Source organism: Microplitis demolitor, chromosome 6, assembly GCF_026212275.2.
Source record: "Microplitis demolitor isolate Queensland-Clemson2020A chromosome 6, iyMicDemo2.1a, whole genome shotgun sequence".
Lineage (NCBI taxonomy): Eukaryota > Metazoa > Arthropoda > Insecta > Hymenoptera > Braconidae > Microplitis > Microplitis demolitor.
Genome location: NC_068550.1, coordinates 2,691,726 through 2,718,607, shown reverse-complemented (window position 1 = coordinate 2,718,607; position 26,882 = coordinate 2,691,726). Strand labels below are relative to the sequence as shown.

Sequence of the window (26,882 nt, the reverse complement as noted above, 5' to 3'; positions counted from 1 at the left end):
CTGAAATTTTTTCTATCACACTCAAGTCGGCGAACGATACTGTCCTTGAGCACTTGAGCAGTAAATGGACACTTTATCTAGGATTTTGTCTTAAATAAACATTTTTGAAAAATGAAAACCTCGTTCTTAATTTCGCATTCAGAGGATTTGTTAGAGAGTAAAGCTTTGACAAGAATTACTGTAGACCCTCTTTAAATATCATAAGTGATAGTAAATGAAGTGATCTGTATCCATTTACCAATTTCTCACACTTAGAACAAGATACTTGTAAAAAAACTCCAGACAGACAGTTTTAAAAGTCTTAAGACTCCAGAAACACAAGTCTTTCATCATGTTTCTATACCTTTCTCATGATCTTATCAGAAGGTGCCCGTTGCCGGATAGATCTCGCAATTCTTCTCTTACTCTTCAGGTCTATTGTATGGTAATACAATATGTAATGCGTTTACTTCATATCAAACGTGCAGGTTTTTTAAATATTTTAAATATTTTACAAAAAAATACCCATCATCAATCTCACGCGTGCCTGTAAAAACCAACTTGATTGAACATTGTTTTTTTTTTTACAAAAGATTTCCTGAGTAGTTTTAAATTAATAAATATTAAAAATACTCATGGCGTTAATTGATAATTAATTAATATGAACAATTAATTTATTTGGGTGTATGAATCGCGTGGGATGAGAGAAGTGAAAGGCCTTTGTTCGTAAGGTCACCGAAGCGTTGCCTGTTATTTATATTTTGTTTTAAGTTTTTAGTTATTCTAGCAGCTTTAACTATCAGCTATTAATTTTATTTTATGTACACACACATACTATTATATATTATTATATTATCTAATGATTGTTTTGTTTAATAGCAATGCCAGGTGTTGAGTGAAGAAAATAAACGGCTGCAAAATGCACTTGCTCATCAAGAAACTTCACAGTTTGATTCGGCTTTTCTGCAGAGTCAGGTTGATACACTTAAGTGGCAATTAAAACAGGTATTTTATTGATTACTATGTTCATTATTTATAATTTAATTAATGAATTAATTTACTTATTTTATTGGCAGACTGAATCAAGCCGACAGATGTACAGATCATTGATGAAACAAGTGATAAGTTTCCTAGAACGGGCGCATAAAAGTCTGGACATACTTCACGCGAGCAACAGCAGCAGCCAGCGAAGTAAAAGCTCGTCACGTAATAGCCGTAGTCAGACTATTTACCCGGAGGATTCATTAGTGATCACGTCAAGGAGATCAACGAGTCCTACTTCAAGTAAATTTACTCGCACTAAATCAGTAACACAGATTTCAGCAGCGCATGCTTCTGGTTACCGCGATTTTACTTGGTCTGTATTGAGACGTAATGACCCTTCACATTCGCCATCACCATCATCATCATCGTCAAGAACTTTTAATAAAACACCAGATCATCGTCCAACGCAATTGAGTTTTAATACATCAGATGGTAGCATTTTGAAATCAGCTAACAGCGATTCTGTTGAGAAAATTGAAAGTGATCACATACCACCGGAGAAATTATCTCAGGAAGCATTTAGGTATTTTTTAATCTCTCTTAAATATTAACAGTAATAATACATTTGACGTCAGATAACAAAAAAAAAATACTACCTTATTTATTAACTTAATTATTATTTTGGTGTTAATGATAATTACATATTTTGTAGGTTGTTAAGAACAGCTGAGTCACTGTTAGCGATGCGAGAACCTGATTTATCATTCTCTTCATCGTCATCAGGAACTTCATCGTCATCGTCAACGTCAGCTGTCACCGCTGATGATGAAAACACCTCTGCCTCCGTTATAATTGAATTCGGCAGCACCCAAACTCCTGACGGAAGTAAATCGACCAATTCTAATAATCTTGATGATTTATCTAGAATCGAGGACTGCTCAGCAATTAATGACCGCGACTCGGACAACAGACTCAGTAGCTTCCACAAGGAAGGGAACTTGGACATGTCTGCCAGCAGTGCGAGCACTCTGCAACCATTTTTTTCTCACAATAATTTCGATAGCGCTTCATTAAACTCGTCAAGTAGTAAAGCTGAAGAAGAGGAACGTCATAGTATTAGTTTCAATGTCAATAGTAATAGTAACAATATTAATGAGCATTGCGGGCGCACCATCAGTGAAATCAAACAATGCACTTCAACGCCAAATTCGACAATCAGCAGAAAAACAAACAGATACAAAACAATTATAGCAGAGACAAAGAATCAGCGAGACTTGGGATTAAAAGAGAAACCTACGAGCGTTAGCAGCGCAGAAGATGAAAGTGGTTTCTCTTCAATGAATTCTTTTCACGATGTTGGTCTTCCCCAGGCGCCAATTACACCAGTTAAACAAACTGGATGCCACACAGAAATAGGTTTACCTGACATACCCCTAGACAGAGTTAATCACCGCAGGTGGTCATCAACTCCCGCCGAAATTCAAGCAATGTTCCGACGTTACAAAAATACATATTTATCTAATCCATCATCTACTGCCGAGACTCTCAGTGTCTGGGTCTAGACATCCAGGGTCCAGACCGCGGACTTTGTCGAAATTTCATAATTAGTGATTGTAAATAATTTAAAAATGTTTCTGCATGTTCACGTGATTTAAAATAAATTATATATGTATCAGTATTTAAATTGTTATCATTACCGACTGTCGAGTAGCTGGTAGTCTACATTATTGATTAGAAGTAGGTTCCAGTCTAGTGTGCCAGCGCTAGCACATGGCGGTTCTTGTCTAGGTTCATTTCAACGTGCACTACCCGATCCACCCCTAGCCTCGGAGATGCTCTAAAGCCAGTTGTCCCAGACATTAAACAGATGGCGGTAATTATGAAAAGTATCCTCGGTTTAGATTGATTTTCAACAAGCTCGTAAGCCTGTACATTTAACATCGTGGTTAAATGTTATTTTAATGTGCCTCACCACGGAACGGACCGTGAGGTGAACTCAAAGAGAGTGTGAGTGATACGCGGTCCGTTTCGGGTGTGCTCGCTCCGTTCGCGGCTCGCGGGGCCTATCCTCAGCCTACCGGTGGCCAAAAAAAATTTTTATACGTGGATTTTATTTCACCGGCAGTTCATCAGCTTCTTCATCGTCTCTCACCGTACTATCAACTTGCAGCAATACTTATTCTTGCAATAAAATTAATACCTCTCGTTTAAATAGTCTGTACTTTTTTTAAAATAAAACTCAAAGTGTTTGCTCTTAAATTTACCTACGAACATTCAAATAATAATAATATATACTAATTCGATGACAAATTTACTGAGAGACTGGTGATTTATTTTCTGTGTTTCCGTTCCGTTCTCCCTTGTACATATTATTTTATTAAAGTATACATACACATTAAATATATATATAAATATATGCACACATATATGTATATGTATAATATACATATGTATATATGTAGCTATATATATCTATATAGATATTAAATACCCTGTCTCTTTTTAACTCGTGGTGTTAAGGTTTAGTTTGTGGCGCAGTGCGTGAAATGAGCGACAAGGACCGTTCATCTCCCACCCTCGTTGAAAACGGCCTCAAGTCACTACTTGACCAGCCCAGTATTTTTCCGCTGATCGGTGAGTACACATTAATTAATAATTATTTTAATTTATTTAATAAATAAATTAATCAAGTAATTTAACACCGGGCAAAATTCAGTGCTGTGTTGGTCGGAAAAAAGTATCGGCCTCCAGCACGAACGTCTGCCTTGCGTTTGTTAAAACTAAATATATATTTATTTATTTTAAAACCGCGCAATTTGGCTACTACAGCGCTAGCGCTAGTGAGTATTTTTTTTTTTGTTTATAAAAAATATTATTTATAATTGATTGCTTTCCGTTTATTGGTCGTTGGCTATTAGCTCCAAGTGCTGAGGAATGGGTGTGATAAATGAAAAGGTGGGAAAATAAATTAACAAGTTAAAAGTCAAGGAAAAAATAATTAAGATGAAGAAGCTGATGGTGATGATGATGATGATGATAATGGTAGCAGTGATGGTGAATTTGATGATGGTACTGGTACTGGTGGTGGTTGATTGCGCCGGCGCTAGAATCATGCTGTTAGATTAACCTCGTTCGCGGATCCGTGGCAACCCACGTGACTCTAAACCGAGTACGAGTACGAGTATGTAGTGTATAACTAACCTGACCTTATCTAGCTTAGCTGTGTGTATGCTCTCTACTCTTGTACTTTAGATCTTGTTCTGTACTGTTTCAACAACTTGCACTGATCAAAACAACTGAACATGTTTTCAATAATGTGGACACGTTCAGCTTCAAAGTCCATTCATTCATTTTAAATTATTTTTTAGTTACTTATTCCAAGGTTCTGCTCTGGTAACAAAAAATTAATATACGCTCACCTACGGCTGATATGTGTGAGTTTAAATTATTTTAAATGCTAAGAAGCTTCGATCAAACATTCCGCCTGGTGTCACACTTGATACGCGATATCGTGTGTTGATATAAAACAAAAAAAATAAAAAATGTAATGTCGAGTTGAGCTGGTTCAGTTTAAATAATTTTATTTCTACAGATAACGATACGTAAAAATTTATTAAACGTTTTTAAATGTTTATCTGATGAATTATTTTTTTATTGCGTCTCTTTAAATTTTAAATTTAACGCAAGTGTTTATCTTTTAAGTTTTTTTTTAAAATGGGCTCACAGCTGTACATTGACGGATTATTTTAATTTATAATTTATTTTTTTTCTATACAAAAAAATGTTTTAAAACAGTTTTATAAATTTCAGGTAATGTTTATTGGAGTATGCTCTGTTATATTTTATGAGTTATTTAAGTCAAGTTGATGGACAGCATTAAAAATAGTTTAAACGACAACGAAAATTAGTTTTTCTTCCTGTCTCCTTCTTCATTCCTCGTGACGTATTGACTTAACACACGCGCAATTTTATTTCTTCTTCTTCTTCTTCATCATTATCATCATCTTCGTCTTCTTCTTGGTCTCGTGTTGGTCTTCTTCATCATCGGTTCTTTTTACTCACGAGATTCATTTCGAGTGTATACTCAAAGAACACAACTCGAATGTTTGGGTCCAAGCCAAAACTTATGCCAGGTTTCGACATATCTCGCGAGATAGATATTTTCGGGTTAACGCGCGTAGCCTTTCGTCATTTACTGTCAACTATATACTATTTTAATTTATCATATTTTTTTAATTTTTATATTTCGAAAAATATTTATATTCTTCACACGAAACTCGTTTCACTATACAGCGAAAAATTATTCAGAAAAAAAAATTAAGTTGTAGCTGCAAAAAAATATATAAACTCTGAAAAAATTGAATTACCAATTAAATAGCATTTCGGAAATTAGGCACACATAATTATTATATTTTATACAAGTATGTGTATATATTTGTATATAAAAAGTACGCATCTACAAAACGCATTATTAACAAGTATCATTAGCCAGCAAGGCCACCACAGGGCCGTATTAATTTTATACAGTATATATTTATCCAAAAAATAATAAAAAACATCAAAAAAATATCAGCAACCTGGAGATTTTCTTTTTTGACTACGACTCCGTTTTTTTGTTTTACTTTTTTTACGGGATAATTTATTTTTGTCGACTCGCAAGTAAACTAAACAGTTTTCTGACTTTTTTCTTCCTTTCTTAGTCTTCCGAGCTTTATGACCTTTCAGACTTTTCCCTTTTTTCCCCTTTTTTCCGCGCCTGCGACCTTTTTTGGAGCGCGATTTTTTGGATCCTCTGGATTTGGATTTCGACTTTTTCCGGCCCTTCTTACCAGAGCTTTTACCTGAGGATTTCGATTTCCGACCGAATTTCATCCAAGGACACGGTTCTGTTACTTCGGTGCTGTTAGGATCTTTTATAAATTCTTTATTGCATACATAAGTTCCCCTGGATAAATGAATTATTAATTTAATAAATTTGTATTACATTAATATTCATTAATAAGTCTATTTATTGATGACTAACCCACTACTTCGCTGTAATATTCCATAAGAAACACCACGACGAAGTGCTAAACGAACTTGTTTTCTTATTTCTTTAGACGGTACGTCATACTCTTGCGATAAATAGTCTGTTATTTCTTTTGGCGAGGATCCTTGGAGATCTTGCAGCTTTTTCAGGGCACATACCACTAATTTTTCAAATTTTGCTGTTTTATTAGCCATTATATATCATAAATAATTACCAATTATCAAAACATTATACTTTGTACACTAGAAATCTTAAAAAAAAAAAAAAAAAAAACAAATACTTAAATTTATCGAAATTTTTTTTCACATTTTTTTTTTCTGACAGTTAAAATATTTTTTGTGTCTATGGAAACGTTTTATATTTTCGTTATTCATTTTTTTATGCATTCGAAAATACATTTAAAAATAGCAAGTAATTATTAATTCTACTAAAAGCTTTTGACATAAGAGAAAAAAAAATTTTTCTGTTTGTTTTCAGGTAAGTTTGATTTGATTCTCAATAATTAATCAATTGAGATCGTGTGCGGATTTAAAAGCAAATATAAATAAACAAAAATAACAAACCAGGGAAAATACTCGATACAATTAGATTATTAACAAAGACAGAAAAGAACAAAAGTAGAAAAAATATATATATAAAAATATAGGGTGGGAGAGGAAAGAAAAAAAGTGGAAAAAACGAGAAATGGAAACGAGACAACGTTCATCGAGATTTACCACAAAATCAGGTATGTTTATCATCAAAACAAATTCAAAAATATCTTGATGGACGTCTAAAATTTTAAACTTTATCATTTATTTATTTTAATTAATTACTGATTTTATTATTTTAGAGATTTATAAATCTCGTTTGCTCGTTAATTCTTTACTTTTTTTGGATTTTGTTTACCAAAATTCACTTCGCTATTTTATTATTTACTTTTCTAATTTTTGAATTCCTATTTTGTCTTTTTCTCTGCATTTAAATTTAAATCTCTAAATCTCTTAATTGAAGTAGGTTTTTCAGTCAAGTGATACATTACTGTGCGGGAAGTTATTTAGTGGGGGGTAAATAGCTAATAGTCTAATAGTAAATCAGCCAAATTACTTATTATAAACCCTTGTTAAATAGTAAATTTAAATAATAAAAGTAGTAGTAGTAGTAGTAGTCAGTGTAGTAGTAGTTAAATAGTTTAGCAGCAATTTTAAAACGAGAGGGAATTTATGATCTGTTGGTAACAACTTTTAGCTCTCTTAGTCCCACTTACAATTCTCTTACAACTAGTGTCATCTTACGAGTAAACATCGCAATTACAACTTTTTTAAAGTTTTATTTATCTATTTTATCTATTAAACAGTTAAAAATTCATTTGAAAACTTCTCATTGATTTAAAAGTTTTAAATTTATTTGAATATTTGAAAAAATATCCCGCGAATCTTAAAAAAAAAATTTATTTGCCTTTATATTGAATAAAATTATAAAAATTTCGAGTCAATGTATGACAAAATATATATATATATATATATATATATATATATATATATATATAAATGTATATTTAAAAATTACATTCCTCGTTATTGTTTGGAGACCTTGTTATTTTGCGAAATAGTTAAGTAATTACTAAATTTAATTGAAAGTGTGATTTTGATAAAAAATTTTAGTGAATGAACTAAAACCTTGAGCGTACTGGTGTATAAATAATTGTAAAAAAAAAGTATGTTGATGTTTAAAGTGTGTAATTATGAATGTTTAACTGGTAGTGAAAGAATGCAGGTAAATTACGTGGGAAAGTGTCGCTCATAGATCATCAAATCGTGCCGTTTTTACATCCGGTGTCCTTGCTAAATTATTATATGTAAAACTTGCTATACAATCATCTATATACCTATATATATAAATGTACTATTTATTTTTTCTATGCTACTTAAAAAATTAATTAGTTATTATCTATTTTATTAATAGATCATTTTTGAATTGAGGTTTATTTCAAGGACAGTAGCGTAGGAGTATTTTGATAGGAAGAAATACAAATTAATTGGTATAAATATAAACAATTAGTATTTAAGGAAGTATTTATTAATGGAATAAATGTAATTCTATATATAATTGTGGAGTAGTGTAATATTAAGCAGTGTAGGATATAAAATATAAAATTAAAATCAAAGGGGTGAGTATTCACGCGACTTGCCGCGTGACTCTGCGCGCGCATTATAAATAAACGCGCGAGATTAAAATACCCTAGTGAACAATCAATAAATAATTGTAAGGATTGTTTGATGTCTAAAAACAATTTGAGAAAGTTAAAAATAGATTTATTATCAATAAATAAGTTTATTAGTTTAGATTAATGGATTTTATATGGGTGGGATTTATAAATACATATATAATTGAAAGGGGAAGTAAAATGTTTTATCGATTTTGTTAACCGATGCGAGACGTATATTTGAAGACGAATAAAAAAATAGGTACTTGAATTCGGTCTATCATCCCTACATTTAACACTCCAACAGTTGGCGTTGTGTTCTCGCGATGCTAGACTTGGTATAAATAAATATATATGAATGTCGATTACAATAGACGTGGCCACTAAACCGATTTAAAGACGATTGAATGTCGTTTAACTGATAAAAATATACAAACTTTTTTATCTTTTATATTGTTTTAAATAAATATTTAAATGATTAATTTAATTAAAATTTTTACACTTTTTATTTAAATAATTAATTATGAAATTTTAAATATAAATTTTGTAATAGGTATATTTGACATTATATATGTATTTTATGTAATAATTATAAATATTTATTTATATTGTATTTAAAGGGATCGAAGTCACGTGCCAACTATCGTGCACCATAAAATTATATTAAACTTTGACACACAGCATTAAAAATAAATAAATATTTAAATATAGCAAGAAAATAAAATATAAAATTACCCTAGACTATTTAAATGACTGTTACGTAATCAGTAGAGAGGAACATAAAAATTAGTAATGATTAGATGTAAATAATTAATTGCAAACTAGGTCGGGAAATTTTCCCGTGTCTGCTGTTGATATAACGAGAGAAATAAATAAAATTTAAAATGCATATCAGGAGAAAGACTATCACGTCTTTATTATCAAAGTGTGACTTCGTTACGAAACTTACGGACATTCATTAGATTAAATTTGTTGACGGACTGCAGGCATATCGTAACTTTGATCTGCGGGATTAAAAATCCGATTGCTGATGAAAAAATATTTAGCTGACCTGCGACAACAACAACAATTTTAAAATTGTTTCCGAATATATTACATTTGACCAGCAATAAATTAAAATAAATGAATAAATTACCGGGTGATAAAGATCGCTCAGGTAAACGAGCAGAAAATGTAATCAAAGGCGCAATAGTAAGATAGGGATAGAGTTTGATTAAGTTTACAGCACAAGTTTGAGTGCTGTTGCTCAGTAAGTTCTCTCTTAGCGCACTTGGGGGTTGAACGTCTAAAGGGTTTTACTTTTTCTTGTTTCTTCTCGATTACTCGTGGAAATGTTACTCGAAACAGGGTTTATATTGACGCTGTCTTGATAACACGTGACTTAGAAACGTGCCTGGTTATGCACGTGGAGCAAACCACAACCCCCATACCCTCGTTACCCCTTACATCCCTCTATTGACGATTCTCTTCGGAAATTCGTTCGCAGCTCAGTTTATCGTCAGTACTCTCGGTACGCGTTTCTCATATTTTATTATTACGATTAAAGTATCAAGTATTAATTCGTATATTTTGTTATTACCATCATTGTATTTTACACTTGCAGGTGACGATTTCGAGATTAATGTGTGATTGAGAATGAATGTGTTGATTATTAAAATTTTTTTTATTAAACAAAATTTATCTCTTTTTTAAACAAAAATTAATTTACAAATTTAACATTTTTAATTAATTACTTATAAAATTGGAGGCATAATTTATTTATAAATTAATTTTTAAGTTTGATTGGTTGAATATTTATTTTGTAAATTTTTTTATTTAAAAAAGAAATTTGTTTTTTTTTTTAAATAAAAAAATTAAAAATGTTTGAATTGATTATTTTTTTCCACGATATTAATTTTGAAATATTATTAAAATTTTTGGTTTTCGTCGAATTTCTGCGAGAAACAAGCTCGGATTTTGGATAAAATATTATAAAATGCTATACAGTGTGTGATATATGATGCAGATATGAATATTTGTTAAAAAAAAATAAAACCAAGTGTTTGAATAATTAAAAAATAAATAAATAAATCAAATGAAACTTGATATATTGCGAAAGTAAATAATCATCATGTAAATTAAAAAAAAGAACTGAACATTGGACTAAAATAAAATGAACATAAAGTGAAATTGAGAGTGATCATGTAACTATTTATCGCACTTGAAATTAATAAGTAAATAAATAATAAAAAAAAGTAAAGGTATGTCAGAAGCAGAAGCTGGTGCATCTTGGCAACAGTACGCATGGGATATGACGTACCCGAATCATCATTCGCAGCAACAATTGGCACAATATCAACCTCAGTATCATCATCATGCCTCCACGGCAGCAGCATACCCTTCGCAGCATAATCACCAGCCGCTACACTTCCAGGAGTCCCACCAAGGAACTTCTTCGCAAGAGCAGCAGATGTTAGCACATCACCACCAACATCACCACCATCATCATAACCCGCAAGGGCAGCCCCATCACCAGTATGAAGATCATGTTGAAGCTCATGTTCGTCGGCAAAATTTATATAATGGATCCGCAGGTATCCCTTGGGATATTCATCGTTATTTTATTATTATTTTTTATTAATGTATTATACTTTTTTTAAAAGTCTCATGAGAATCACGTGTGTGTAATTGAGAAAATTTTATGTTTTCGACATTTTACATGCAAGCTTAGTCATCTGGTGATTTATTTAATTTTTTTTTTTCAAATAAATTAATATTTTATTAATAATCAGATAAATAACAAAGTCTCCAAGTAATCGTAGATATAAAAAACAAAATGGGGGGAAAATAATTTTAAATAATTTTATGCCGTCCCACTATTAAACCCCATAAAATTATCTAACTATTAAATTCCTACGAAAAATAATTTCTTACTAAGCATTCCAAAAAATTATATAAATGAATAAAGTGCGATAAATTTAATAAAAAAGAAAGAATAATTGAATATGAGTGTAATTATATATAAATTTATATCAAAAAGGGGTTTAAAATATCCACAACTACAGGTTTATTCGTATATATATATATAAGTGACAGATTCAATGCGTATGAATTATTTATGAAATTCTTTTCTCGCTCGCATTATTTGTCGGTTCTCATTTATACATGTATATATATATTTTTGTATAAATATAAATACATCATACATAAATATACAATATACATGTATGTATACACATCTATCTATTCATCTTATACAAAGCTTACATATTATTTTTTTCCTCTTCTATTTCATTCGTTATCTGCATTGTATTAGCAATTTCAAAGTGAAGTATTTTCCGTACACTACATAAATCTAAAAAAAAAAAAATACATGAATTACGTAAAGGCAAATGAATTGAATAGAGTTATATTTTGTCCTTCCATTATTGTTATTATCATCTATTTATTTATTTATTTTTCTTGTTAAATTAATATTTAAATATGTATAGTGTTCGAAATACACGGACAGTCCATTCAGTAAATTGCCAAAATCCATCCCATTATTTTCCGCTATTTTTCAAAGAAATTATTACTGAATTATACGAGAAAAAATTTATTCAGTATTACATATATTTTAAATGAAAATAAAAAATATTAAATTACAATTTTAAAATCCACTTTTACAATAAAAAAAAATATATAAATCACCAATAATACAAAAGCTAAAATACGTACACGTATTGTATATCAGTACAGAGTAAAATGGTGATTGCATGGCAATAGGTAATCTTAGAAAAATCTAAGCAAATAAATATGTGCGTTTTAAAAATCATCAAGGACGATATAATGCAAACTACACACGCTGTGATCATTCGCGAATCGTTCCATCTCGCTGCCGAGGATAATGTATAGTCTTTTTTTTTAACAGGATAACCCACTGCCACAGGATGTGATGATGAGAGACAAACGAATTATTTCCTAGGCATATATCGCAAAGAGAGATTATTTTTATTTTTTTTCTAAACCACCTACTCCTCCTTCTGATATTATTCTGCGCTTTTAATACACGCCATTCAGTTTAAAAATTATAAATCCAGTTTATTTTCATCGCCATTAAATTACCGTATATAATTATATCGTCATCGTGTTCTGTTCACTTGAATGAGTCGAAAAAAAATTTGTCTTAGAAAATCTATTTATTTAAACCTAGTTTCTGTTATACTGTTTTTCATGTTTCTTCTAGATCTTAACTTCAAATATTTTATACTCAAACTTTTATAAACTTTTTTTTTTATTTCAGGTGACCCTATGATAACATCTTCACTTAAGGGTAAGTCGATTTAATTTTTTTTTCGCATGTTTTGTTCTGTAAATTCTATTGTATTGACATTAACTGAAAAATATGTTTGTGACACTTTGTTTACAAAATATTATGAAGGTTCATTACCCATTAATAAGTTATAAAATAATAATAATAATAATAACAAATATAATATTGAATACATATCACCAACATATTTGGGTTTAAGTTTGCCTATCAAACCAGACCCTCGTCGAGTCAATGGAATTATTCATGCGTAACAATTGATATTTGTGCAGGCCTGTTTCACGTCTGTGGGTTTTATTATATATTATATATATATATATATATATATATATATATATATATATATATATATATATATATATATATATATATATATATATATATATATATATATATATATATATATATATATATATATAAATATGATATGATTACAAGCCAAATTTATAAGACATTCATTCTACCGTAATATAAATATATAATTTAATAATGTACCAAAAAAATTTTAAGTGTCCTGATATATACTGACATTCGTTTACACAGCTTGATTTTTTGCAAACTCGAATTGCTGACGAGTAATTTACCTCTTAGCTTAACATATAACTGCGAAGTTGTATTTTATAATTGCATCTAATCATCATTACTTGTCGTTTTATTATTACTATTATTATAAATAATTTATATTATTATTATTAATATTATTAGTGTTAGTTTTATTGTAATGTCATGTCGTAGGCGGGTAGGTAAGACATGTAATTGAGTTTCTGAAATACGAAACCTTTGGCTGGACCACATAAGATCATTCTTCCGTGTCGCTGAATATATAAGCATGTGATAATTTAGCATTACTACTTCTCACTATTCAATATTATTTTTAAAAAAATTTTTTTTTCATTACTACATTGTCTTTTTCACGTCCGTGTATTCAATTTTTACGCCAAGAAATTTAAAACGTCATTTCATAATCGCAATTATCTTAGTAATGAGAATTCACACGTTAAAAAAAATGATTAATAATAATAAAATATGTAATTCATTTGATTTTAAAATTAATATTAAAATTGAATTTATAAATTATTTAACATATTATAGATCTACTTATATTCATCGATAAGCTTATGAATCATAAAACTCCATTATTATTATTGTTGTTGTTATTATTAATAATTATTTTAAAAATAATAGTAATAATAATAACGTTAACCGATGAATGAACATACTCATAACCTCAAAATTTTATCAATTGTCCGTTTCGCAATGTTTTATCGTAGATAAAAATAAATTGGGACTATTGATAATAATTATAATTGGTTAACATTTAAGCGACTGATAAAAATAAATGAAATATATTTCATTAATTATTTTAAACGCTTCGTTCAATGGGCAGTTGCAATCAACAACGAGCGTCCTCATTTTATTAATAACCTATCAATCATTGAAAATATATTTTTTCAAATTTATCAATTTACGATTCATAAAATAAATATAATAACTCATCGTATTAATAAATTCACCGTTTATTTAACGGAGTAAAATTACAAAAAAGTAGACGGAGTAGTAATTTCGACGTGAGAAGCTGCTAAAAGTGTCAGGTGGATGGCAAAATCTATTATTGGCCATGTTGTCGCGCTTTTAATTGGCAAACAATATTATGCCAGTAGATGACTAGGTGATAAAATATTTAAGTAAATGGCGATAAAGATTTTGTTTTAAATAGCAGACTAGTCAATTGAAAACTATAAAATATGATATGATCTCCCACGGAGAAGCTAGTATGCGCGTGACGTTTACATAAATTGTCGGATACAAAAGTATAATTATTCTTCAAGCGATAGTTGCCTGCAACCTTCTCCAACAACTAAACCACAAGGTCTCTCGTGGCTTACCATTGTCGTTTACTTGTCTCTCTCTTTCTTTTTATTATTTTTCTCACTGTCATATATATATGTATACATATATATTTCTATTCTTACTAACTACTATCTTAGCACGAGTCTGGAATGTTTCCTCAACTTGGTACAATTGCTTTCAAGTTACCGTACATACTCTTACATACTTAATAAATATATATATACTTTGTATTATTATATTATACATATATATTTATTATACTATAATTTTTATTTTTATTTAAAAATATAATAACGCATGAAAAGAAAAGCTTATAGTATGCTATTTAAAAGAAAGTCATAAAATAATATAAGGCAATCAACTCTATGGGTTAACGACTTGTCTTTGGTCTTTAGGCTGCATGTACGACGCAAACGCATCTAATAAAACTATGAACATGTGGTTTTAATTACCCGGTGTAATTTTAAGTTCATTAAATGTCGCTTTTATTTATAAATTTATAAACATAACTTATTTATTATTAACATTTAAATCTTTAAAAAAGTATTCCTAGATACTCTATTTATACACAAAAAAAACGTGTTCCATTTTTTTTGTATCTAAAAATGACTTGTGGATATTTTTACAATGATTTTAAAACACAAACCTTGAAGAATACGGCTCTCAAGGTGTGTTGTATATAATGAAAATAATAATAATAATAGTAATAATAAATACATAGTATACCGAATACCAAATGGTACCGTAAGTCAAAAATTATCAGGCCACGAGAAAATAAAAAGAAAAAACGAGTGATCCAGCGGTCGGAGATACTCGTTTTCGCTTTGGCCCGGGTCCACCTTGAAATAAAACCACTTTCGGCGACTTTCACCGGTACGCCTAGTGTACCATACTCTCGTACACAGACTACACATTACACATTAATACACACATCTAGTGAAATGCCAGAAGTTATCTTTTCCTCAGCATTGGCTCTTAACATTATCGTTCTCGCGGTCCATTATAAACAAAAAAGAAAAATAAGAAAATTATTTATTACTTAAGTATCTTTATTTTTTTAAACGGGATACTCTAGATATAATTGTCAGTCGAATACGGAAGTTCCTCTTGGTGGTTTGAGGGCTCGCGAAGGTGAGAAGGGGTGCTCGCGGATGTTCGTGGGGGACATCAAAGGGGGGATACCAGAACGCGCATCGATAGAATGTGTGTGTGCTGTACGATTTGAAGACACAGAAGGGGGAATATATCTATAGTGTATAGGAGAGAGAATCGGGTTTTTAAATAAGTGGGGAACAGCAGTGGAGGCGGTACACGGCGGTATAGGCCGTTTTACTTGAGCGTGGGGCCGTTTGACGGTCCGTTCTCGACCGGTGGCCGTGTGCCGCTGCCGCCAGTGTCTCGTTGAACGCGAACGTAAGCGCGACACGCGCCCAAATTTTTTACCCGGAGACCGTCTTGCTATATAGACTGTGCCGGGTTTTCTTCACTTTCCATTCCTTGAATAAATCGAAATTTTAATTTATAAATAAATTCACTTAATTCCTTAAGCAAATTTTATCAATGAACATGAGCGTTTTAACGCTCATTATAAATTTATTCACCTGAAAAAAAATTAAAACAAAAAAAATGATTTTCAAAAAATAACAAACAATCGAGTGTTGAGTGAAGTGTTAATTTTTTTTTTTTTTAAGACAATTAGAAAAATTATATTTCATAGACAGTGCAAATTAAATGTTTTCGTGATAGAATCTATATATTATATATATATATTTAAAATAATCATAGTAATAATAAAGCTGTGCAATGGAGTACCAACAATTAGTGTCACCAGCAGTTACTGTTGTGCAGCATGCAACCCACCACCCCCAACCGACAACACAACCACAATCACAACAGCAACAACAGACCCATCATCAGCAACAACAAAACCAATCACAAGTTACAGTACCACCCTCGCATCCTCATATCGTCCTTGCACCTGCGCATCAACCCCAGCAGCCGCAGCCACCGCCTCCAAATTTGCCTCCACCTACCACACACGCGCACCAATTGCATCCACCCTTACCGCCTATACACGACGACAGTACCAGTTCACGGTGGACACAGTACCAACACATATGGCGGCAACATCACGTTTATATTAATGGTGAGGCTTATGATCTTGGATTTATATAATAATCTGGTTTATGTCTATTTAATTAATACAATTTTTATGATTAAAAAAATTGTGTCGCTGATTTATATCTATATATTCACCTATTTATGATAGGTATTGGTCAATAAATATTTATTTATTTCATCAGTGGGACATTATAAAAATTTCAAATTTTTCTATCAAGAGTTTGTTAGTTTGCCAGAAAGAGAAAGAGATAATTTAATGGCATAAAGAGTGTGCAAAGAGCGCAAGGCTGATCAAGTCTAGGCACGCCCACCTGTTGCCTCGGAGAACCCTATACAATATTTTGTTAGCGTTAAATTACGTACACCCAAATGGCGGAATAATAAATCATGATACAGGAAATACCAACAGTGTGCTTGTACTTGTTCTGTAAAACAGTATATAGATAATATGTACATATATATAAACATAAATTCACTAAAATTCGCGAGAATGATTGCAAGGAGGAAATGTGTGTATGAATCACTCGCACATATTATACAATAGGCTTAAATGCCGACAAACATGGAGAGTATTGATTATTATCTCTTGTCTGTTTGCCGTGTACTAAATTTAATTTCTTTTGATCGGTTGACAATCAGAGGGATAGGCCAATACGCCTATCCTGTCCCGCATCATTCATCTATTTTTAATCACAATTTTAACAATAGTAGAAACTCATTTTCTTTAATTTTTTTTTTTAAATAATTTAAATATATCTGGAATTAAATAAAAATAAGGAGCTGGTATTATTCGAGCTTGGATAATAATTATTTCGAGATTAAAAGACGTGTCAGATTAGATGTAAATCGAGACGATAAAAGACACTATGACCCAGTGACCATAACCCGACCTTTCACGAGGCCACACTCACACTATAATAATAATCGGTGACCTAAACGAAGCCTTACCACAAGAATTGATGCATCGCCGACATTATACGGCGACCCGCCTCGTCTGTAACTACTAACTACGCCCGTTTAAAATTTAAATTGTATTCATTATCATTTAGATTTATTCTCAAACTCGATACTCGATTATTAAAAATACACATTTTATTAATTTCACTTAAATAAATTTTGTTTACTCAAATTATCGATGCCGATTTGTTTAATATTTATGATATTATTTGTATATATGTATATATGTATATATGTGTGTACTAATGAAAGTAAGAAGATAAATTTGACCTGAATAAGTAGTATATTGGTTAACAAGTCTTACAGTCGGGCTTCATGTACATTTTTCTATGTATACACGATTCTTTAACTTTTAACATTTAACCTTTATTTTTATTTTTTTGACCCATTTTTTTTTCTTTTATTTTTAAAAATATTTTATTAATTATAATTTATTGACTCATCAATTAAAATTTTATCTCGGAATTTTTTTTTTTTAATTATAAATAAGTTTTTTGATGATTATTTAAATCGAGTGGTTAAAAATAACTGATAATTAGATTTTTTTAAATTATTTAATCGATTATTTATTTGATTAGTTCACATTAATATTACCACAAACTATCAATAATTTAAAATAGTACGTACATTGTAAATCCATTTTAAATATATATGTAAAACCACCAAGGTAAAAAACATATATATGTGAAATAATTTTTAACAGAAAATGATTTAACAATTGTCACTGACAGAATAATAATCATAAATCAGAAGAAGCCTCAGTAATAAAAAAAAATCTTCATATTCATATTTTTATTATTATATTTATTATGAATAAACATATGGATAATATTTTTAAAAAAATTTTAAACTGCATAAATACAGTAGACTATCGTCTCGACCCGAGGACCCGGCCTCCTAGACCTCGATGATAATAATTTTTACTCAATTAACAAAACAAAAAAAATGTAATTTAATTTTTTGAATTAATTGATGAATGGAAAATTCTTATAGTAATAATAAATTATTTAATTCAAATATTCAGCGCGAAAAAAAACTAATGTCACTAACTCTAGTGTACCTATCGCTAATAAATACTTTTTTCATATAATTACTTGAAATTACTTCTATTGGCTTGCGAAAATTCATTGCCACAGACAACCTACGCGATAAACGAAAATTGATAAAATTAAAAATAATAAAAATAATTGCTGCTCCAATGGCGACCGTTCAAATTTTCTAATTGAAAAATTTATTTAGCTTATAAACAAAACATGTTTTTTTTTTTTTTTTTTTTTTTTTTTTTTTTTTTTTTTTTTCACAAGTAAACTTTTAAAAAGTCATATTTATAAAAAGTTATTTATAATTTTTAATATGTAGATAACGTTACGTTTTCACTTTCATGCTCGCTCACACTGGCATTTTATTATAATTTTATCTCTTTATCTAAACTAATAAAAAAAAGTGTCATTTAATATTTAAATACTTCCGTCAATATTAAATTGGAAATATTGAAAATAAATTAAAAGTTTAAATAAAAGAAATAAAAGAAAAAATTTAAAATGTGTCTGGTAGAAAGCGTGTGTAACGTTTAGGATACAAATGCAAGTATTAAATGCAAGAGTGTATAAGAGTAAGTGTTAAAAGTACATGATAAAAATATATGTAGTAGATATGTATGTATTTATGTAGATGTATGTATCAAGTATAGGTGCAAGCCTTTGAGGAAATTTGCAAATGTTTTGTGAGAACTACATAGATACCAAGAGAAAGAGAGATGGAAATCACTCGGTGTCTATTCCCAACATTCTCGTATCGGTGTGGGTTGTGATTACTTTCTCCGAGAACTGAGAGCCAGACCTGGAGAACTACGACCGAGAAGTTTATTCTCTTCCGGGTTGAGCTGGTAAACGACTACAATATTAACCCTAATAAAAATTTTAAATAAAAATTACTATAATTTAAATTTAATATTAAAATTAAAACTTTTTTTTAGCGGCAATTAATTAAAATTTTTAAATTTATCAATAAATTGATAATTATTTTTGTTTTTAAATTAAAGGATAATTTAAAATATCTTTTAAAGTTTAATTCGGTGACGGTGAAAGCGAAAGTCATGTGACTTCCTAGTTGAACAAGGAAGCCAGGAGTAATATGCGGGAACACGCACACTGCATAATTAATTATACTGTTGAAATATATGTATATATATAAATTTTTATTTGCCAAAAAAAATTATCTGCACTTTTTAAGACTTTGATCCGATTGATTGTAAATATAAATACTTAATTATTTTTTTTTAAGTAGTAAACTTTTAATTGGGCTCCATGGTGGTCTCAACAACGAGACTATAGATCCATTAATTGGATTACCAATTAAATTACTTTTATTTATTATTTATTAGTATGTAATTTAATTGGCTATCTGAATGACTCAATTTTTATTTTGATAACTTATCTTCCGATAGTTTTAAGTATAAATCAAAGTATGTAGTCATGAGCAAAACCTTTTGGTTGTAATTTAAGGAAGTTAACTAATAAAATAATATTACATCGAGCAAGTCGATTGAAATAGATTAGACGGATATCGAGTCTTAATGTCCTTGACACGGATCATCTAAAGGAATAGAAGATGAGTCTTGTGTTGGATGTGACAGCTGTTAAGAATTAATTTTAGATAACAGACTGTCGTTTCGTATATATACTGCCGTACATATATTTATATTTATTAACTATCAGTATTAAAATTCTTCATTTTATTTATTTAAAACTAATTACCTACTAAACGCATGTATATAAATAAATATATACAATACGTATATATTTACTTTTTACTCCGATCGATTGTTGGCCATAAATTTTAATTTAAAATATTTTCACAATTTAATTTAAATTTATAAAAAAAAAAAAAATTGTCAATTTAAAAAAATAAATAAATAAATAAACTTTTTTATTTCTCGTTCTTCATCATTTGCTCCGCGTGACTTTTATAAACTTTCTTTTTTTTGCTTATTACGTAACTCTCCACTTGTCTCGCTATTTTTTGTTCTTATTTATTTCTTCAATCATTATTACCATTAATTTTTTTTTGGCCATTCAATCTTTGAAAAATTTTTAAACTCTAATGGTCTTTTTCGCTTTTTATCCTTAACTTATTTATTGCCTATTACTAATATAACGTATCGTAAGGAGTTTCAGAAGGGGAGACGGCAGTAGCACGAGAAAGTTTGAAAGTGAATTGTCCAAGCTTGACCCACCTTTCATTCGCCGGATTCGATCATACAAAACCCGAATTTATTAACATATTTGGTCACTTTTATTTTATATTCAAATTTCATTTCATATAAATTTTGAAAAAAATAAATATCCCAGAAAATAGTCAACTATCATCAATCCCGCCAAAATTAATTTAGTTTATGAATTGGTAAATGATTCAAAAAATCTATAACTAACATATATAAATATATGTTTATTAATTCGATTGACTATGACCATGATCTTACTGACACACTATATATATAAAAGTATAACAACTTTTCTTTTAAAAAAGTATCTGATAAAAAATTTGACTCTTTTTTTACTCATTTTTTTATTTTCTATCGCAAGTTAAAAATTTTTTTGGCTTTTAGTAAAATAATAAAAAAGCCCGGAAATTAAAAGAGCTCAATAACTTCCTGCTTGAGTTAAGCGTTAAAATCGTGTTTCAGTTAAGTGACTCGAGCCACAAAGGCCCAAAGGGAAAGTAGAATAAGCAACTTTCACTGCCTACTGGCAAACATACCGTAGCACTTGCTACCCTCTCTCTTATACTTTTATTTTTCATCGTATTTTACTTCCTCAACCTCTTGCTGAACTCAACTCTTTAACAAATAATATAAATAAAAAAAAAAAAATAAAAATTAATTAATTAAAATTATCTGTACATACAAGTAGATAACGTATATCTGCATAGACATTAAGTTTTTAGCACGACAGTTGAAGCAAGTGTGAAAAATAATAAATTAATTAAAGTATTAACTAATGAGGATATGGATTTATAAAAACAATTTGTTTTGAATGAATAAAAACACAGAATAAAATAGATGATGAGATCTTTGAGCCAGTAGTGTTCGATGTGGCCAAGGACGACAGCTTGCCTCTACTTCGAATCGCGTTCCGCGTTCCACACCTTCTTGTAATTCATCAAGATACCTATTAATATATATATCCGCCGCCGCTTTCTCATTTATTTATGTTTTTAATTACTATTTTTTTTTTTTATTTTTTTTTGGGTCTGAAGTGGGGGAAAAATAGATAATAGCCAATAAATGTAACAAATAAATAAAATGAAATATTGTATAGAAAACTGGTTGAAGTGGCTCTCGGTGAACCGTGACTAGTCTATCAAGGATACAAGGCTGAGATTACATCGTCAACTTTATATATATATTATTATTATTATTATTATTTTTATTATTAATGCGAATGTGGGAATGAAAGTGAATCTTTCTGTCTTTATCTAGTGTATCTATTGAATTTCATTTATTATACAAATTAAAAATCTTTATCTTTATTTTTTTTTTTTAATTGTTTATTATAAATTATTAATTAATGTTTCATACAAGTATTAAATGCAATTATATAAAAATTTTGATATGGAATATTAAATTTTAAATTTTAAATGGAACTTTTGTATACTTAATTAAAAATTCTTTGATTATTTAAAAGTATTTTTAATAAATACTTGTATCTATTTATTTTTTATTAGATAATTGAACAAGGAAGTATCCGCGATTAAAATAATAAATTATATTTTTTTATTAAACAATTAAAAAGGTATTTTTATAAGTACACTCATCAAATATTTAATTAAGTTTTTTTTTTTTTTTATTTAAATAAAAAAATTTTTTTTAAATTTTATTTAACGGGCAACATGTTATCAATTTTATTGTACGAAATTTTGGTCAAAATTTGAATTTTACTAGTCTGATAATAATTGCCGTCATTTGAATTTCGGCGGGTAAATTTTTAATTTAAAAAAAGACATTACCTATGTTGTGATTTGGAATGAAAATTTTAATGAAGAAATAGTTGATAATTTGAAACTTAAATTTTCCCAGTGACATTCACAGTCTTTAATATTAATGACAGTAATAATAATTAATGCAACAAAGCTAATAGAGTTCCCAACAAAGTTTTGCAAAAGCTATCGGTAAATAAATATTGCGTGTTAAACAGTGCAAGTAAGCAACTCAATACAACAAATAAATCTAAACAACACCACACAATCCAGGCTGTAATTTAGTTCAAGGCTAGTCGCTCTCAAACTAAAACCTCTCTGCGGAACTAATCTCCGTACCGAGGCGTACACCGGCGCTACGCTTCACTAGCAGCACCATCAGAAAAAACCCTCCTCGAACTTCAAAAAACAAATCTGTATCAACAGCATCAACCAAACGACTCGATCTAGTCTCACTTAAAATATAAATTTAAAAAATAAGTACATACATTAAAAAAAAAAAAAAAAAAAAAAAAAAAAAAAAAATTAATGACAAATCTCGATTTCCTATTTTTTGTACAAAAAACATTCCTCAGCTCAATTAAACTAGCATTAAGACTAGTACCGACTAAATAAAAGCCAATGTTACTACAAGTTATTATATTTTTTCTTATTAATCCAAGAGCAAGTGTGTTGTTAACAGTGGCGTGACAAGCATGCTCTCGTAGCCTTGACAGTCGACCCGCAATGCCGTTCTCCTGCGTGTAAAAATCACCGTCGTCGTCACATATGACTTAGGCTTACATTAGTTTCTAATGCTTCATCATTCAATACCTTTATAACATTAAAAAAGGCCATCCGACATCCGAAATGGAAGTTAATTTCTCATCATTTACTTATTTTTAAGTTTTCAGGTAAATTTGAATTGAAAGTAAATTTTTTCTGACATTTTTAATGAATTTCGAATCCTAATTCCAAAGATAGAATGATAGAATCTTGGCCATAACACGGAAAACAATCATGTAACTCTAAACCTTTATTAAAATTTCTAAGCTTACAGAAAATCTGAAAAAATTCTGGGTTACTTCTTGAAGTGTCTCATACATGACCCAGAAGTTGCCAAAGTCAAAAATTTAAAATTGTTAAAAAAAATTCAAGAATAATCGAAAATCGGAGTTTTTTAAAAAATTTACTGTTCCTCTAAAGACCCAGTGTTCTCACACAGGGTTTAAGATCCTTATGAATTGTGGGTGCATTATATATATTATATGGTTCAAAACTTATAATAGACTCAGGCAAAATTTTTTGATAATTCCACCATGAGAATAAATGATAGATTTCTATGAAATCTTCTGAAAATAAAAAAAAATTTAACTCATATATTTCTTCTAATAAATAAATGAATATATTTTCAGGTAAACAAAATAAAGATGGACCAGAAGAAAAAAAAGACGCGGATGGTGAATTATGGGGCAATGTGGAAGCACAAGCCGCCTTTCTTGGTCCCAATTTATGGGACAAAACTCTGCCTTACGATGCCGACCTGAAGGTATTAAATCATGTATGTATTACGACGAGAAAGAAAAAAATAAATGAACGATCAAACAAAACATCCAAACATAGATAGCTTGTAATTTTAAAAAGAATAATAAAAATAGAAGAGTAGGTAAGATGTCGAAAAAGTAACCAACTAATGATTTTATTTTCTTACCGATTTAAATATAATGTATATTATTTATTTATTTAATTTTTTTTACCATACTTCCCGTTGTCGGAGGCACGCAAAGTTACGCAACATAAAAAAATATATTGCGCTAGTGTTGAGCTGTGAGACTTCCTGGATTTGTGAAAACAAGGAAGCTTGGAATAGTTGCCGTTGGTCTAGCAGCTTTATACACTTGTATACTTGTCTCTAGACACGAGACTACTCCAATCCTTTATACTTGATACTCAACTGTAACGAATGAGTATGAGTATGAGTTACCAAGTATCTAAACAGCCAACCAAGCGTCAAAACTTTCACCCTCCGCGTTATCGTGACGCCTACGATCGCGATTTAGTCCTTAACTTATATTTTTTTTTTATTTTTACTTTTGTTTGTAACTAATACAGTAATAATAATAACAACTCTAATGAGTTTTTGGATGATTTTTAAAATTTGACGTTTGAATGCATGCGTTTTATTAATTAGATTAAATAAAATTAATGTAGATACATATAGTTTTGTAGATTGGCTTTAATAATTAATGAATTTATTAAAAATTATTTAGTATGTGGATCTGGACGAGTTTTTATCAGAGAATGGTATACCTGTTGACGGAGTGGGCGGTGGTGTACAAGGTACCATGCAGCCTGGTCAGTTACACAAACTTAATAACGCAAATGAAGCTGCGAGTCATCAAGGACCTGCTGGATTACATCTTGAACCAGTTACCAAACGTGAAAGATCCCCCTCACCCAGCGACTGTTGTTCGCCTGACACACTCAATCCACCATCACCTGCCGACTCGAGTAAATATTTTGTTTTTAATTATTTGTTTACTTTGTTAGTATGTAATTACAGGTATATACATTAGTGATGTCAGGCAGATAACAGAAATTGTTAGACAATTGACGTCAATTCACCTACGTTAATTTCTTAAATTCAATGCCAATTCTCGCGCCAACTTGATTTTGCACCGGAAATTGTTTTATAAAAAATTTAACGAAAACTTTTTGATGTCAATTGACAGTCGATTTATTGTAATCTGACTGAGCATAAAATTGACGGTAATTTCACATCACTAATTTACATATATGTGTATACTTATGTAAGTACGTATGAGTTTGAGTTAATGAACTAAGGAAACAATATTAGGGGCTTTGTAGCGCTCTTGGCGACTAGAGATCGCGGATTATGTGGCAAGTGAATACAATGGGTTATGTATTGTCTTATAGCGTTGTCGATGGCGTCATCGGGACGAGACTTTGACCCAAGAACACGGGCATTCTCCGATGAGGAACTTAAACCACAACCGATGATTAAGAAATCTCGGAAACAGGTATTAACATTCATTAGATATTTTGGTTTTTTTTTATTAATTTCTCTTTATTTGAAGATCAGTTTTATTAAATTAATTGTTATGGTGGGATGTTTGGGTGTTGCAGTTTGTGCCGGATGACCTGAAGGATGACAAATATTGGGCACGTCGTAGGAAGAATAATATGGCTGCTAAAAGATCGCGAGATGCGCGTCGTATGAAGGAAAATCAAATTGCTTTGAGAGCTGGTTTTCTTGAAAAAGAGGTAAAATTTATTTATTTATATTTATTTTATAAATAAATATTAATTATTGATTTTTTTATTTTTCAGAATATGGGACTGCGACAAGAACTTGATCGATTAAAAAACGAAAATATGTTACTGCGTGATAAATTAAGTAAATACACGGATGTTTAACAGACGGTCAAGTTTAAATCATCATCTTGACCAGATAAATAAATAAATATAATAAATAATTAAATAGACTCTAGGCGTACGAGGAGGAATCCATCCGCTTAAGAAGAGTATCGAAAACATTATCAAGAAGATGAAGCAAGCTGAAGTGATTCTGGACAATTTTTTCCTGCCTAAAGATCTCCGTGTCAATTCTCCGTTCCTAAAAAATCCCAGCTCCTTTAGAAATAATTTTTTTAAAAAACCACCTCTAGACCATCCCGAGAGATGACGAGAAGAAATGATGATGATAATAATTAATAAAAATAAGAAGAAGAAGAAGAAGTAGAAGAGGAACAAGAGTTTTAGATTATTGTAGAAAAAATTGTCAAGAAATCTTGAAGTTTCTTCATCATCGTCGCCTCACTTGTACATAGTTATATATGTATAGTTAGATTATATACGTCATTGGATGTCATATATTTGCAGCTACGAACAATATTAAAAACTAAAACTTTAAAATTATTATAAATGAAATGAGAGCGAGAGTGAGCAAGGAGACAGGGAGAGATGAGCGCGTGTGTGAATGTGCCGTCAATTTTTTTTTGATCTTTAATTAATTTAAAAAACAACCACTAAAAATCATGATTTAGTTCTCAATAGATCAATCGATTAATTAATTATCCAATATCAAATAATTTATTAATTAATCAATTGATCGATTAGCAGCTTGTTCATTTAAATTAAAAAAATCGGACACATTGTTACCATAATAAATCATTTATATATGAGAATTTATACATGCAGATATGTAGCGAATATAGTAAAAGTACGTAGACTTAAATAACTAAAAACTGCACGAATGCAAAGGTTGTCTCAAAAAAATAATTAAAATAAATCAGTTAATTGAAAAAAAAAAAATAATGATTGTATTTGTACGGTAATTGGAATTTTTTACGTCCAGATTTGCAGTTTTTTAAAAAATGATATTTAAACATTTAAATTAAGATATTAAAATTATTAATTATTAATTATTGTTGAGACAATTGCTAAATAGCAACAAAAGTGATTAAAAAATAATAATAATTAATTATAGATTGAAAAGGTAATACAAGAGT

At 29.8% G+C, this 26,882-nt stretch overlaps 3 protein-coding genes across 5 annotated transcripts in view; 2 read left to right on the top strand and 1 right to left on the bottom strand.

The window, feature by feature from the left end:
- The window catches only part of LOC103579168 (serine-rich adhesin for platelets), a 7,673-nt gene extending 5,032 nt beyond the window's left edge, over positions 1-2,641 (top strand). Inside the window, exons 3-5 of the mRNA XM_008560497.2 lie at positions 859-984; positions 1,056-1,546; positions 1,676-2,641. Coding sequence (XP_008558719.1) covers positions 859-984; positions 1,056-1,546; positions 1,676-2,525 — 1,467 coding nt within the window. The 3' untranslated portion in view covers positions 2,526-2,641. The remainder of the gene's footprint in view (positions 1-858; positions 985-1,055; positions 1,547-1,675) is intronic.
- The window catches only part of LOC103579172 (uncharacterized), a 6,778-nt gene extending 592 nt beyond the window's left edge, over positions 1-6,186 (bottom strand). Inside the window, exons 1-3 of the mRNA XM_008560501.2 lie at positions 5,972-6,186; positions 4,165-5,908; positions 344-526 (exon numbers count right to left, since the gene is read on the bottom strand). Coding sequence (XP_008558723.1) covers positions 5,533-5,908; positions 5,972-6,186 — 591 coding nt within the window. The 3' untranslated portion in view covers positions 344-526; positions 4,165-5,532. The remainder of the gene's footprint in view (positions 1-343; positions 527-4,164; positions 5,909-5,971) is intronic.
- LOC103579167 (thyrotroph embryonic factor) lies at positions 2,905-26,882 on the top strand. Of its 3 annotated transcripts, XM_053739933.1 has the most exons (8): positions 2,905-3,345; positions 3,484-3,597; positions 12,439-12,468; positions 23,766-23,911; positions 24,621-24,861; positions 25,288-25,391; positions 25,498-25,635; positions 25,702-26,879. In XM_053739933.1, exons 2-8 carry the CDS (start codon positions 3,510-3,512, stop codon positions 25,786-25,788), a joined length of 834 nt encoding a protein of 277 aa, XP_053595908.1. In that variant the 5' UTR covers positions 2,905-3,345; positions 3,484-3,509; the 3' UTR covers positions 25,789-26,879. The 3 variants fall into 3 exon arrangements, with proteins under 3 accessions (XP_053595908.1, XP_008558716.1, XP_053595907.1); XM_008560494.2 differs by lacking the exons at positions 2,905-3,345; positions 3,484-3,597; positions 12,439-12,468 and adding an exon at positions 15,658-16,462 and having other exon boundaries at positions 25,702-26,882; XM_053739932.1 differs by lacking the exons at positions 2,905-3,345; positions 3,484-3,597; positions 12,439-12,468 and adding an exon at positions 15,659-16,462 and having other exon boundaries at positions 23,766-23,899; positions 25,702-26,881.

What these genes read in the sequence shown, in the direction of transcription:
- LOC103579167 (XM_008560494.2), top strand. Translation starts at nt 16,120, where the DNA reads ATGGAGTACCAACAATTAGTGTCACCAGCAGTTACTGTTGTGCAGCAT. An exon ending in ACATCACGTTTATATTAATG is followed by an intron (nt 16,463 to 23,765) that starts GTGAGGCTTATG and finishes ATATATTTTCAG; the next exon opens with GTAAACAAAATAAAGATGGA. An exon ending in ACCATCACCTGCCGACTCGA is followed by an intron (nt 24,862 to 25,287) that starts GTAAATATTTTG and finishes ATTGTCTTATAG; the next exon opens with CGTTGTCGATGGCGTCATCG.